The sequence below is a fragment of the Monodon monoceros genome, unplaced genomic scaffold (assembly GCF_005190385.1).
Source record: "Monodon monoceros isolate NGI ecotype Baffin Bay Population unplaced genomic scaffold, NGI_Narwhal_1 Super_Scaffold_16, whole genome shotgun sequence".
Lineage (NCBI taxonomy): Eukaryota > Metazoa > Chordata > Mammalia > Artiodactyla > Monodontidae > Monodon > Monodon monoceros.
Window position 1 is genome coordinate 746,296 of NW_021703772.1, and position 14,895 is coordinate 761,190.

The 14,895-nt window shown below is 46.5% G+C and overlaps 1 protein-coding gene across 25 annotated transcripts in view; it reads right to left on the reverse strand.

Annotated features, from left to right (window-relative positions):
* The window catches only part of SNED1 (sushi, nidogen and EGF like domains 1), an 88,924-nt gene that overhangs the window by 1,354 nt on the left and 72,675 nt on the right, over positions 1–14,895 (reverse strand). For 8 of the 25 annotated variants that reach the window (XM_029225383.1, XM_029225382.1, XM_029225385.1 and 5 more), the window contains 4 exons: positions 10,952–11,010; positions 10,053–10,169; positions 9,279–9,369; positions 7–2,180 (listed from right to left, as the gene is read on the reverse strand). In XM_029225383.1, the coding sequence (XP_029081216.1) occupies positions 2,047–2,180; positions 9,279–9,369; positions 10,053–10,169; positions 10,952–11,010 (401 nt within the window). In that variant the 3' untranslated portion in view covers positions 7–2,046. Of the gene's footprint in view, positions 1–6; positions 2,181–9,278; positions 9,370–10,052; positions 12,566–14,895 lie in introns of those variants that run through there. The other 17 variants (XM_029225388.1, XM_029225379.1, XM_029225373.1 and 14 more) reach the window with 10 other exon arrangements.

The window sequence follows — 14,895 nt, forward strand, 5'->3', positions numbered from 1 at the left end:
AGTGATGCCTTTGAGTAGGTGGGACCTGAATGCAGAGACTTTTGATGGGAACTGAACGCCTGAGGTCACACGTTCTCGCTCACGTGCCGCTGCCCAGCCTGTGGGTCCCAGCCTCTGCTTTCCCTGCTTGGTTGGTGAACATTCTGCTTTAGTGTCAGCCTATACCTGCGAGGCTCTTTTGCTTCTGGTTGTTTATAAAGGTCTCTGAGTAACATTTCTTCTTCATCTCCTCAGCCATATAAAAAAATGTAGCCTGTTTGTGAAGCTGCTTGGTACCCAGGAGTCTCACTCCTCTCCTACACCACCAGGAAGATGGGCTTCTAGGCTCCTTTATGGAGCTTGAGTGGTGAGCTGTCCTGGGTCAGCCAGAATACCTCTTTCATTCCCAGTGCGTCATGTTGATAAGAAATTGTGTTGGGCTGTGGATGGGTCTCTGTGGCTTAGCCTAGTATCTTCCAAATTATCGTGAAGGTTTCCACAGAGTGTGCGTGTGAGGGGGTAGGAGTCACATGGGGCTGACTTGCCACAGAGGTTGGGAAATGCTGGATTAAACAAGAACAGCGTTAGAAAGTTTCTTTCATTTCAGGGTTTCTGAATGCTCAGGAGGCCTGTGTTCATTGGCAATCTCCCAGTGAGAGAGTCTCAGGACTTACCCAGTTACGTGACCAAGGCCGCACACCCTTTCTCAGTGGACTGCCATTTACAGGGTCTGGAAAGCACTCCTAGAATTCCTCTGCCTTCTGGCATCCCAGGCCCCTCCCACTGTCCCCCCTCGCCTGCCCTCCCAGCAGCCCCTGTCAGTCCCACCTCCCTCTGGGTGCAGGTGGTCTTCGGCCTCTCTAAGAGCTCACCCGCCCCCTCCATTGCCATTGCTGATGACTGGGGAAGGGGTTTCTCTGCCCATTGAGATAGAGTGGGATTCGATGTATCAGACCAAGTTTATGTCTATTGGGAGGCCTTCCTTAAGTATTATTTTTCTCACCCATTTTAACCCCCTTAGGAAGTTCTGAAACCTTCTGGTCTGAGTTTATGACACAGAGCACACACTGAGCTTTCTTCTCAGGGCTCCACAAGGAGACAGCAGCCCTCCTGAGGGCCGAGTGCTGGGGCGATGTCCCTCAGACTTCCCAGCAGCTCTGCTGGCTGTGGGAACGTACCTTAAGATTTCTTCAGTGTAGGACTGTTACTTTGTTTCCTGAAATAATTAGAGAAATGTGGTTTATTAAAAAGAAACCTGTGTCCCTGTAACTCTGCAGCTTCCTTGGCCCAGGCTGCCTGCTGTGATCCTGTCTTGTCTGTAGGTCACATGTGTTCCAGTTTGGGGAGTGTGGTAGTGAGACACTGACACAGAGATGAACGTTTGAGTCTGTGTGTGCCCACCTGGCTTGGGGTGGGAGTCGTGGAGTGATGAGGAAGGCTACCTGGCTGGGTGTGATTCATGGAGAGTGAGAGGGAGTGTGGAGGATGGGTGATGGGAGACAGGTGATGCGCTTGGGTAAGGCAGTAGGGTGGGTTTTTCCTTGACTCAGAAACGCAAGACCCAGTGCATGTGGTGACTGGTCTATGGAGAATGTGACTGAGGTTTGGACTCTGCTGTCTGTACTCAGGCAGTGCATTATATAATAATTCTGTGACTACCTTGAACCCTTTGGGGAAAGAACCTGGGTGAGAGTAAATAAAAAGTAAATAGAGATTTACTGTATTTATATAATTGGACCTGTCAGTAACACTTCCCAATACTAGTGCCAGATACTGTGTGAACGTGCATAACCAGAGTGACCCCCCCCCGCAGCACCACCACTCAGCCTCCCTCCAGCACCTGCCCTGTGACCTTCCCAGCACCCACCATTGTAACCTCCCCAGCACCCACTCTGTGACCCCTACCAGCATCCACCATGCCCAGCTATACCCATCTGTGTGCGCTCACATGTACACATATGGGCACACAGTTCCTTAGCATAGCCGGGCTGCACATCCTGGCAACCTGGCTCAGCCATGGGCCTGTGGCATCCCACAGCCCCAGTCACCACAGCCACCCTGGCCCTGTTACCCTGTGGCCACCTGCAGGGCACAGCACGGGCCTCCTCCCTGGGACGCACCTGTCTGGGGTCCTGGCGCGCGTGCTCTCACAGCTCTCTTTGAAACAGGTGTCTGGATGCACTTTGTAGACTCTTTTATACCTGCGTCACAAGAAAGCTCAGTGAAGCCGGAAACTGAGCAGAGTGTTGCCCAGCCCCTTCACCTAGGCTACACAAACCTACAGGTAGCTGTACAGGTGTCTGAGGAAAGGCTATTATTCTCCTGATAAAACTTTACCTCCTGTGGATGTATTAAAATGTCCAACATAAAAATCATGTAATTGAAAAAAATGACTTTATCAAGGTATGATTTATGTAAAATAAGATACACTCATTTTAAGTGTACATTATGATGAGTGTTGACAAAGTGATATATAGTAAGAGATAAAGTGTGCTGGGACTTCCCTGGTGGTTCAGTGGTTTAGAATCCGTCTTGCAACGCAGGGGACTCCGGTTCCATCCCTGGTCGGGGAACTAAGATCCCACATGCTGCAGGGCGGCTGAGCCCGTGCTCTGCAACTACAGAGCCCATGCATTCTGGAGCCCACGCGCCACGACTGGTGAGCCCGCGTGCCGCGAGTAATGAATGAGCCCATGCACCACAACTGGAAAAAAGCCTATGCACTGCAATGAAGAGCCCGCGCGCCACAATGAAAGATCCCCAGTGCCCCAACTAAGACCCAATGCAGCCAAAAAATAAATATTTTTTTAAAAATGTGCTATTTCAAAGACATGTCTTGCTTGAGACAGGCTACTTGGCTCCGAAGCCTTGAGACAATGTGACTGCACTCTTATGGGCAGTTGATGGAGACGTTTGAGAAGCCTTGGAGATGCAGGCATTAGACACGGGCGGTGTGGGACAGGAGACCTGGCTCCTAGCCCTGCCTCCCACTTATTAACTAGTGTACTCTGAGCACGTCTCTGGAACTGAAGCCTCTGTTTCACATGAGATGGGATTGCTTATACTGCCTCTGTCACATGTTTGTAGAGAATAACGAATGAGAAAGTGTTTGACTCTTGGTAAAGTTTTTTAAACATCGGAGCTGTTTGAAAGAGATCCAGGGAGTTCAATGGGTAAAACTCATGAGCTTAGTCTAGGAGAGTCCTTAGGGTCTAAAGCCTTAGCTAAGACTTCCATTGCCAGCCATCAGGCAGTAAGAGGATCTGGAATTAACTTCCACATGTGAACAACTGGTCAAGATCCAGGAAGTAAGTCTTTTCAGATGTTAGAAAAAAGACAGTGCAAAACGGTAACCCAGAGAGAAGGGGAGCAAGATGAGCTCTGGGATGGTCCTGGAATTCAGCCTGGAGGCACTTTTCGGACTGTGTTGTGGGTTAGGGAGACTGCAAGCAGTGGTTACACTGAGTGGGCAAAACAGAGATTGGAGTTGGGGAGGCAGAGGAAGCTAAAATTTGTGGGTCAGAGTACGGAGAGGAGGGAGCTATGCAGAGGAAGAGCTCCAGAAATCTGGAGGGGGCGGTCCCCTTGAAAATTAAGCTGTGTGTGCATAGGGTGAATAAAGATGGGCAACAAGGAACTACTGAGGAGCTGGACAGTTCCCAGAGCCAGAGTGGGGAGATCTTGGTTAATAGGCTGTTCCAGAGAAATAGAAACCCCAGAAAGGAGAAAGGCCTTGCCTTAAAAGTGGGGCATAATTAACCCCAGAATAAAGCCTATGCTAAAGCCACCCTAAAACAGGCCTCAAAAGGATCCATCTAAACTGCCTTGCAAAAAACCAAAAACCAAAAGTAAAACAAAGGAACAGGACAAGGATGCTCACTCTCACCACTTCTGTTCAACGTAGTACTGGAAATCCTAGGCACAGCAGTCAGATGAGAAGAAGAAGTCAAAGGTTTCTAAACTGGGAGGGAGGAGGTAGAAGTGTCACTATTTGCAGATGGCGCGACACTAGAGAACACTGAAGTCGCCACACACAAACTGTTAGGGCTAGTAAATACAGCAAGGTAGCAGGATGCAAGATTAATACACAGAAGTCTGTTGCACTTCTTTACACTAATAATGAAACATCAGAAAGAAAGTAAAAAAAAAAAAAATCCTGCTTAAAATCACGTTTTTAGAAAGCTCTAGGAATAAACTTAACCAAGGAGGTGAAATACCTACATGCTGAAAACTAAAACATTGATAAAGGGAACTGAAGATGATTCAAAGACATGGAAAGATATCCCGTGCTCTTGGATTGGAAGAATTAATATTATTAAAATGGCTATACTATCCAAAGCAATCTACAGATTTAATGTAATCCTTATCAACACAGCTATGACATTTGTCACAGAACTAGAACAAATAGTCCTGAAGTTTATATGGAAACACAAAAGACCACAGATTGCCAAGCAATCCTGAGAAAAATGAACAAAGCTGGAGGTATAACCCTTCCAGACTTCAAACTGTACTACAAAACTATGGTAATCGAAACAGTGTAGTATTGGCACAAAACCAGACATACAGATCAATGGAACAGAATAGAGAGCCCAGAAATAAACCCATACACCTATGGTCAGTTAGTCTATGAAAAAGGAGGCAAGAATATACAATGGCGAAAAGACAGTCTCTTTAACAAGTGGTGTTGGGAAAGCTGGACAGTTACATGTAAATCATTGAAATTAGAACATTCCCTCACACCACATACAAAAACAAACTCAGAAAGGTCTAAAGACCTAAACTTAAGATGTGACACCATAAAACCCGTAGAAGAGGACATAGGCAAAACGATCTTTCACATAAATTGTAGCGGTATTTTCTTAGATCAGTTTCCCAAGGCAAAAGAAATAAAAGCAAAAATAAACAAATGGGACCTAGTCAAACTTAAAACCTTTTGCACAGCAAAGGAAACTCAACGAAACAAAAAGACAACCTACGGAATGGGAGAAAATATTTGCAAACAATGTGACCAACAAGAGCTTAATTTCCAAAACATACAAACAGCTCATACAGCTCAACAACAAAAAGACAAACAACCCAATCTAAAAATGGGCAGAAGACATAAATAAACATTTTCCCAAAGAGGACATACGGATGGCTAACAGGCACATGAAAACATGCTCAACATCACTAATTATTAGAGAAATGCAAATCAGAACCACAATGAGGTATCACCTCACACCAATCAGAATTGCTATCATCAAAACGTCTACAAATAATAAATGCTGGAGAGGGTTTGGAAAAAAGGGAACCTTCATACACTGTTGGTGGGAATGTAAATTGGTGCAGCCACTTTGGAGAACAGTATGGAGGTTCCTTAAAATACTAAAAATAGAGTTACCATGTGATCTAGCTATCCCACTCCTGGGTATATATCCAGAAAAAAGGAAAACATAATTCAAAAAGATACATGCACCCCAATGTTCATAGCAGCACTATTTATAACAGCCAAGACTTGGAAACAACCCAAGTGCCCATCGACAGACGATTGGCTTAAGAGGTTGTGGTACATATATACAATGGAATATTACTCAGCCATAAAAAAGAATGAAATATTCCCATTTGCAGCAACATGGATGGACCTAGGGAATATTATGCTTAGTGAAGTGTGAGAGAAAAACAAATACTATATGATATCATTTATATGTGGAATCTAAAAAATAATACAAATGGATCTATATACCAAACAGAAACAGACACACAGACATAGATAACTTACGGTTACCAAAGGGGAGAGGTGGCAGGGGGAGGGATAAATTAGGAGTATGGGATTAACAGATACAAACTACTATACATAAAATAGTTAAGCAACAGGGATTTACTGTATAGCGCAGGAAATTATACCCAATATCTTGTAATAGCCTGTAGTGGAATATAATCTGCAAAACAAAAAACCAAACCAAAAAACCCAGAAAACTGAATCACTATGCTGTGCACGTGAAACTAATGCAATATTGTAAATCAACTTTACTTCAATAAAAAAGTTAAAAACAAAAATAAAACAAAAACATTCTTGAAAAGAATGCCAAAAAAAAATTTCCAACAGTCTGTACCATAAAGTTTATAATGTCTAACATCCCAACAAAAAAATTACAAGAGTATCAGTCATACAAAGAATCAAGAAAATGTGACCCATCAACAGGAAAAAAAATTGAATAGAAAAACACCCAGAAATGAGAGCAATGACTGAAATAGCAGACATCTGTTATAAATTTGCTGTACACGTTCAGTGATGTAAAGGAAAATATAAACATAATGAGAGAAGTGGAGGTTCAAAGAAAGAACTAGATGGAACTTCTGGAGATGATAAAACACAGTATCTGGGACTCCCCTGGTGGCACGTGGTTAAGAATCCGCCTGCCAATGCAGGGGACACAGGTTCAATCCCTGGTCTGGGAAGGTCCCACATGCTGTGGAGTAGCTAAGCCCATGTGCCACAACTACTGAGCCTGCGCTCTAGAGCCCACGAGCCACAACTACTGAAGTCTGCACACCTAGAGCCCGTGCTCCGCGACAAGAGAAGCCACCACAGTGAGAAGCCCGTGCACCGCAACAAAGAGTAGCCCCGCTCGCCGCAACTAGAGATAGCCTGTGCGCAACAACAAAGACCCAACACAGCCAAAGCAAAACAAAACAAACAAAAAATCACAATATCTGAAATGAAAATTTTGCTGAATGGGATTAATGGTAGGTTAGACATTGCAGAAGAAAAGATCAGTGAAATTGAAGGCATGGCAGTAGAATCTATCCAAAACAAAGTAAAGAGAAAAAGGAGTGAAAAAAAGGAAAAGAGCCTCAGTGACCTGTGGGACAGTATCAGTCTAATACATGCTTAATTGGAGTCCCAGAAGAAGGAGAGAAATGGATGCATAGAAAAAGTGTTTGAAGAAGTAATGGCTAAAATTTTCCAAATTTGATGAAAGCTAAAACCACAGAGGTGAAGCTTAACAAACTCCAGAGAGTAAAAACACATGTACATAACCTACCAAAGCACATCATAATTAAATTTCCAAAAAAAACAGTAATAAAGAGAAAACGTAAAAGCAAGCCACAGGTGATGGGGACCACGTTACATATAGAGGAACAAGAATAAGAGTGACTGAAGTTTTCCCATCTGAAACTGCAAGCCAAAAGACAAAGGAATGACCTCTTTGAAGTGCTGAAATTTGAAAAAAACACAATTATCAACCAAAACTTCTGTGTTCAGCAAATGTGTCTTTTGAAAATGAAGGTGAAATAAAAGCCTTTTCAGACAAACAGAAGCTAAGAGAATTCACCACCAGCAGACCTGCCCTATAGGAAATGTTCCAGTGAGCTCTTTAGGCCAAAGGTAAATGGTACCAGATGGAATCTTAGACCTGCATGAAGGCATGAAGAGCGCTGGAAACGGTAGACGTGTAAGTCACTACAAAAGACTTTATACTCCCAAAATTTTTAAAAAAGATGATTGTTGAGAGCAAAAGTAACACACTGTGTGGTTCATGGCATATGTGGAAGTAAAACGTCTGGCAGTGACAGGGGAAGTAGAAGCTTGCTGTTGCGTGTCTTCCATGATACTGAAGTTGTGTTGTAATTCAAGGTATATTGTGATCAGTTGAAGATGCATATTTTAAATCCCAGAGCAGCCACTAAAGAAAATAAACCAAAGAAGTATATCAGTGAGCCAACAGTACAGGTAAAACAGAACCCTAAAAAATAATCCAGAAGTAGGCAGGGAAAGAGAAAGTAACAAAGATAAGATGGGACAGATGGAAAACAATATGTTAGATTTAAACCCAGTCACTTCAGTCATTTTGTTAACATGTAAATGGTCTAAACACTCCAATAAAAACCAGAGATGTCAGACTGGCTGTATGGCAAGACCCTCGCAAATGCTAAATACAAGGAAGTCCCTTTCAGATACAATAGGTTGAAAGCACTGGGTGGAAAGCTATGGGCAAGTGCAGGGCTCTCCCAGTCAGGTACTTGGTGGTCGCCCCAGGCACTGGTGTAACTAACACAGTTGGAAGACGCAGGTGCAAGGGGTCCAGAGTGCCATTCCACAAAGTCCAAATTCAGGGGCCTGTAAACCTGGGTTCCCAAGTCCCAGTGCAGCTCAGTGCCTCTGGTGTATCCCTGCTGCGTGTCACGCTGGCTTCATGTCCAGGCTCATGTGCCTTCTGTCTTGCCTTCCTACATCCCATCCCAGTGATCTTTAAACACGTCAGGTGTCACTTCAGCTCAGTGTCCTTCAGTAGCTCCCCACTTCACAGAGGACACATGCAGGTCCTTCCAAGGGTCTCCAAGGCCCACACTCCACGCCCCCTCGCTCACTCGGCTTCAGCCCTGCTGGCCTTGCTGCTTCTTAGACGGGCAGGCAGGCTCCTGATTTCAGGGCCTTGGCAACAGGTACACTCTGACTGGGCCATTCTTCCCTCAGATATCTCCGCCCGCCCACGTCTGGTCATGTCACCTTCTCCATGAGGCTTCCCCTGACACCCTGCCGAATGCTGCTGCCACCCCCTCCTGCCCACCGGGCCTGGCTCTCCTGGCCCTGTGTATTCCTTTCTTCCATCCTCCTTTAGCGCTTGCCACCATTTAAAACACTGCAGGACAAACTCGTGCTTCTTGTGTACTGTGTCTCCCTCAGCTAGAACATCAGGACTCCCAGGGCAAGACTCTGGCCCGTTCGGCTCGCTGATGTGTGCCGAGTGTTCCGAACCATGCCTGGCACACGGGAGGTGATCGTCCGTATTTGTGGACAAAGCAGGTTGTAAGTATGACCAACGGAGTCAGAGTGTTAGCAAGAAAGGTCCGAAGAGGTGGGCTCGGCAGACTCCCTCCTCAGCCCGTCTTACAGATGGGGAAACTGAGGCATGAGTGCCTTGCCCAGGGCCGTGTCAGGAACTCACGGCAGAACCACGACTCGAGGTCTCCTGTGCTGAGGAGTGGCACTTCCTGGAGTCTCCGCGTGCCCTGCCATCCAGGGAAGGGAGGCTGATGCCACTCCAGGGCGTGGGGAAGCAAGGCCCGAGGGCAGGAGCAGGGGATCCCGCTTCTAGACCTCATGTGGCTCTGCTCCCAGCTGCACAGCCTTAGGCAAGGTTTTCAGCCCTTTTGCTTCAGTTTCCTAATTTGTCGCATGGAGGGGGTGGGTGGTCAAAGCAAGCCCTTTCCGTGCTGTGACTACTAGACCTCAGGGGCCTGTGAGGACAGGGTGGAAGCATTTCAGGGTCGGGAACATGCTACAGACATGGTGAAGGCGGAGGAGAGGGACTTACACGTGGTGACAGACGCCTCTTTCCCAGACCGGAAAGGACTTTGTCTCCGAGAACAGCCGTGTGCAGGGCTGGGGCACCTTTCTACAGGCTGCTGGCACAGAGGAAAAGGGCCGTCGCTTACAAGGAGCTCAAGGCCACGGTTGCCCTCTTCCTGCAGCCACTGTAGGTCCGGGGTTCTGCCCCTGCCACTTCCTGGCCTGGGGGCCCTCTCCCCGGGGCTGCTCAGCGACTGTGGGTGCTGCTCTGAGTTGGGGTCCTGGGAGCCTGCAGGCTGGTTTCCCTCAGGGCTGGTCGGAGTCTCTGGGTCTGGCAGGCCTCAGGGCTGTGTGGCTGGTGTGGGAACTTCTGTCCATGAGCCTCTCGTCCTCAGCCCAGAAGTCTGAGGCAGGCCCGTGGCCCTTTTCCCTCCCACTGCCTTGTTTGGTCCCCAGGCGAGAAAAGCCCCCTCCTCCCTCCTCTCCCTGTGGAGCGGCTGTCGCTGTGTCCCTGTGACTGTCCCAGACCCCCCAGTTATCTGGGCAGCACCTTTCACCCTGGCGCTTTGGGGCAGTGGGAGGCCTGGCGGCTCACTGCCTGCCAGCCTCCCTACCTGGACGCTTGGAGGTCTGGGGCACCGTAGCCAGGCCCCTGTCCTGGCATCTCATGGCTGGAGGTCCTTGTGGCGAACCCACCCTGGGGCCAGCGGTCCCATCAGAGCCTGCCGTCACAAGCATCTAGAGGCCAGGCCCCAGCCCCAGTGACCCCAGCAGGCAAGGGGAGCGGCCCCAAACTTACCAAGCTCACAGTGTCTGCCTTTGAACCCCGGGGTGCAGTCACAGCTGTGGGCATCCTCACCAGGCACACAGGTGCCTCCGTTCTGACAGGGGTTGTCTGAGCAGTTCCCAGGGGCATCTGTGAACAGCCACGAGCAGTTAGTCTCAGGGCCCCACAGGAAGGCCTGATAGCATTCCCAGGTTGCCGTCCCCAACACCAGTGGGCCCTAGGGGTGGTCAGAGAGCAGAGGTGAGAAGACTGGCCTCAGTGTGCTCAGCCCTGACCCCATTACCTCGAGGGAGAGAGGGAGGGCTCTCGGTGCTGAGCCGCCGCCTCGGCTCACAGCTTAGATCATGGCTGCGGTCTGGTCGTCTTTGGGAGAGACTCCCCGCTCTGCCCTGGCCTGTGCCCCCTGCCCCACGTTTCTGCTGACTTTGCCCCGCCGCACAGGGTTTCTTCTACTCGGAACACAGAGGCCAACCCTTGAGAGCCCTCCTCATCCTCCAGTGCCTGTCCCCGAGCCACCTGTGTGTCGCCAGGTCCCAGCCCCAGGCAGCCTGTGTTTAGCACCCTGTGCTGGTGTCTGTGCCCCTTGGGCCGCTGTCTGCCGTCCGCACGCTGGAGCTAGAGGCAGGGTGGTCAGTGGCGCTGCCTGGGAGGGGCAGACCTGTCCCTCCCCCCTTAGAGTCCACTGTCCTTTTTTTTTTTTTTTTTAAAGCTTTGCAAGATAGCTGTTTTCATTTTTAACTCTTAAAAAACTAAGAAACACAAAAGAATAAGAATCGTGCATATGCCGCCACTTCCAATAACCCCTCCACGTCTGATCCAGCCCTTCCCCCTTCCCCCCTTCTCGGCAGCCGCCTCATGGGGGGAGGTTTATTAACATTTTGCCAATCTTGTTTAATCTATTTCCAGCTTACCATCTGCCTTTCTTTCTCTAGTTGGAGAATTTCAAAGCAGTTCACAGAAACCATTTCACCTGTAAATATGTCAGCAAGTATCTAATACACAAAGACTTAAGGAATTTTCACGTAAGCACATACTATTATTACAGAATTAACAGTAGTTCCTTAGTATCACAAGAAGCCAGAGTCCGCGTTCACATCTCCCTGATCATCTTAAAAATGTTACTTGCAGTTGGTCCCATCTAATTCAGATTCATAAAGATTCGCATTGCCTTAGTTTGATGGATCTCGAGTCTCTTTTCATCTATAAATTTAGCCTTCTTCCCCTCTGTATTTATTGAAGAAATGAGGTCATCTGTCCCGTGGAATTCCCATCCTCTGGGTCTGACTTACGGCATTAACTTGCCCCCTCCCCATGTTTCCTGTTAACTGGTAGTAAGAGAAAGGGGCTTAATAGGATTCAGGTTCACATGGTCTTTGCTTTGCTTTGGCTTCACAACAGGTGGCTGTGTGCCCTTTGGCTACACCAGGAGACATATGATGTCTCCGCATCTGGCTTTCATGACGTGAGCATCGATCACTGGTTCAGTGTTGGCAGCCTGATTAATCCAGAGTAAAGTTCTCCTAGGCTCTGCACCTGATGGCTTGAGAAGTCATATAGATCCCTGATCTCTCACTAGGGTCATGTCTAATGTGATCTGTCACTTCTCTGCCTCCACTAGCTGGGGAGTCCCCTCTGAAGACCTGCTTTCCTTCACCCACCCCTTGGTCACCCTAAAATACAGCCCATACAGGCAAGGCCAGGTAAATGCTCCATTCTTTTCCTTTATTTGTACACTTGCAGAGTGAGTTGGTCCCCCAGCAAGCTCTAAAGTTGACCAATATGTTGTTCTTTCTTTTTTACCATTGTTATGACCTTGTGGACTTGTATATATTTGATGGGTTTCAGTCTGTTGCTGTCATTAGCTTTCTTCATGCTCAGATTATCCCATCTTTGGCCAGTGGGAGCCCCTTCAGGTTGGCTCCTGTGCCCTTTAGACACAATCCTAGTTGTTTTTGAAAGCCTGCTTGCTTTTTTACAAGTATGTCCTAGGATTTTTTAAAAATTTTTTTTAGGCTGTACCATGCAGTTTGTGGAATCTTAGTTCCCCAACCAGGGATTGAACCCGGGCCTTTGGCAGTGAAAGGGCGGAGTTCTAACCACTGGACTCCCAGGGAATTCCCATGTCCTGGGCTTATTTTGTCCATGTTCTGCTTCAGCCTTGGAATCAGCCATTTCTCTGAAGACCCCAGTCTATATATTTATTTATTTAAAAAATATTTATTTATTTATTTGGCTGCCCTGGGTCTTAGTTGCGGCACACGAGATCTTCATTGCTGTGTGCAGGATCTTTAGTTGTGGCATGCAGGATCTTTTTTTAGTTGTGGCATGTGGGATCTAGTTCCCTGAACAGAGATCGAACCTGGGCCCCCTGCATTGGGAGCATAGAGTCCTAACCACTGGACCACCAGGGAACTCCCCCCCGGTTCCTTTTACTGGAGAATGGTATCTAGAGTCCACAGTCTGGCTGATCGAGGGGCTCACTGTTACCGTGGTGTCAGTGCTCCAGGTCTTCTCAGGAGACAGAACTAGGAAATTAGATTTAAAAAATAAAAATGAACAAATTATGAGTTCATTCCAATATTTCCAGTTCAAATGAACAGAATTAAATAAAATCAGGGGTTTTACTTCTTTGATTTTTATATTGTATCACTTCATGCTGAAAATCTTTGTGGCATTAACATAATTATTTTCTTTATCCCACACTGTACATGTAATAGTTTGGAAATGACATTAAGATCACTGAGTACAGCTTAAAATTTCTTGGCAATTCTTTTAATCCTTAGATTATATCCCACTAGATGTCAATAGTCAGAATGCTGTTTTATTTATTTATTTTGGCTGCGCCAGGTCTTAGTTGCGGCACGTGGGATCTTTAGTTGCTGCACGTGGACTTCTTAGTTGCGGCATGCATGTGGGATCTAATTCCCCAACCAGGGATCGAACCTGGGCCCCCTGCATTGGGAGCGTGGAGTCTTACCCACTGGACCACCAGGGAAGTCCCTAGAATGCTGTTTTAAAAATCACTTGAAGTGATGCTTTTTTTTCCTGTGTGGTTATGCCATCAGCATGGTTAATAAGTTTATTTCAGTTTGTTTTCAAATTTTAGGCATTGCTTTCTTTTTTGGTGTCATTTAAAAAAACATTTTCTTATTTCTAAAGTCACATCTATAAAGGTAAATTTAGAGATACCTATCCTTCCTCTCCATTCCCCTTACGTCTTCATTCTTGTTCTTTGCTTAATTATAGAGTTAATCATTTTTATTAGTTTTATGTATTTTTAAATATAAGAAAATAGGTATGTACATTCATATTTCCCTTCCCCACTTTCCTACACAAAAGAGATACCAAAAACACTGTTCTGCACATTACATTTTGGAAACAGCTTTATTGAGATATACTTTATATACAATTCAGCCATTTGAAGTGTATAGATTTTTAGCATATCCACAGATATGTGCATCCATCCCCATGGTCAATTTTAGAATGTTCTTATCACCTCAGAAAGAAACCCAGTACCCTTTAGCTCTCACCCCATATACCTCCACCCTCCACCCCCAGTCCGAAGCAACCATTGATCTACTTTCTATCACTATAGGTTTCCCTATTCTGGACTTTCACATGAATGGAATCAGATTATGTGTTCTTTATGACTGGCTTCTCTCACTCAGCATAATGTTTTCAAGGTTCATCTATGTTGTAGCATTTATCAGTACTTTATTCCTTTTTATGGTCCAATAATTTTGAATATAACACATTTGTTCATCCATTCATCAGTTGTTTCCACCTTTCGGCAATTGTGAATCGTGCTGCGGTGGCCATCTGTGTAAGTCCTTGCGTGGACATACCTTGTCGTTTCTCTTGGGTGTGTAGCTAGGAGTGGAATTGCTGGGTCACATGGTAACTCCACGTTTAATTCTTTGAGGAACTGAAGCAGCTGCACGACTCTGCATTCCCACCAGCAGTGTTGGAGGGCTCCAGTTTCTCCACCTCCTCATCGGTGCTTGTGGGTATCCTGACTTTTTCATTCTAGCCATCCTGGTGTATGTGAAGAGGCATCTCACTGTGGTTTTGATTAGCATTTCCCTGATGACTAGTGATACCAAACATCTTCTCATGGGCTTGTTGCCATTTGTATATCTTCCTTGGAGAAATGTCTATTCAGATCCTTTGCTTCTTTTTTTTTTTTTCTTTTTTTTTTTTGCGGTACGTGGGCCTCTCACTGCTGTGGCCTCTCCGGTTGCGGAGCACAGGCTCCGGACGCGCAGGCTCAGTGGCCATGGCCCATGGGCCCAGCCGCTCCGCGGCATGTGGGATCTTCCCGGACCGGGGCACGAACCCGTGTCCCCTGCATTGGCAGGCGGACTCCCAACCACTGTGCCACCAGGGAAGCCCTGCTTATTTCTTAATTGGGTTATTTGTCTTCCTCTTATTCAGCTTTAAGAGTTCTTTATATATTTTAGATTCAGATTCCTTTTCAAGTATATAATTTGCAAATATTTTCTCCCATTTTATGAGTTGTCTTTTCACTTCCTTGATGATGTCTTTTGAAGCACAGAAAGTTTTAAATTTTGATGAAGTCCAACTTAACCTTTTTTTTCTTTTGTTGCTCTTGCTTTTGGTGCCACATCTAAAAATCCTTTGGGACTTCCTTGAGGGTCCAGTGGTTAAGAATCTGCCTTCCAGGGGACGTGGATCGATCCCTGGTTGGGGCACTAAGATCTCACATGCTGTGGGGCAGTTAAGCCCATGCACCACAACTACTGAGCCCATGGTCTCTCGAGCCTGCGTGCCACAACTAGAGAGAAGCTTGTGTGCCACAACTAGAGAGAAGCCTGTGTGCCACAACTAGAGAGAA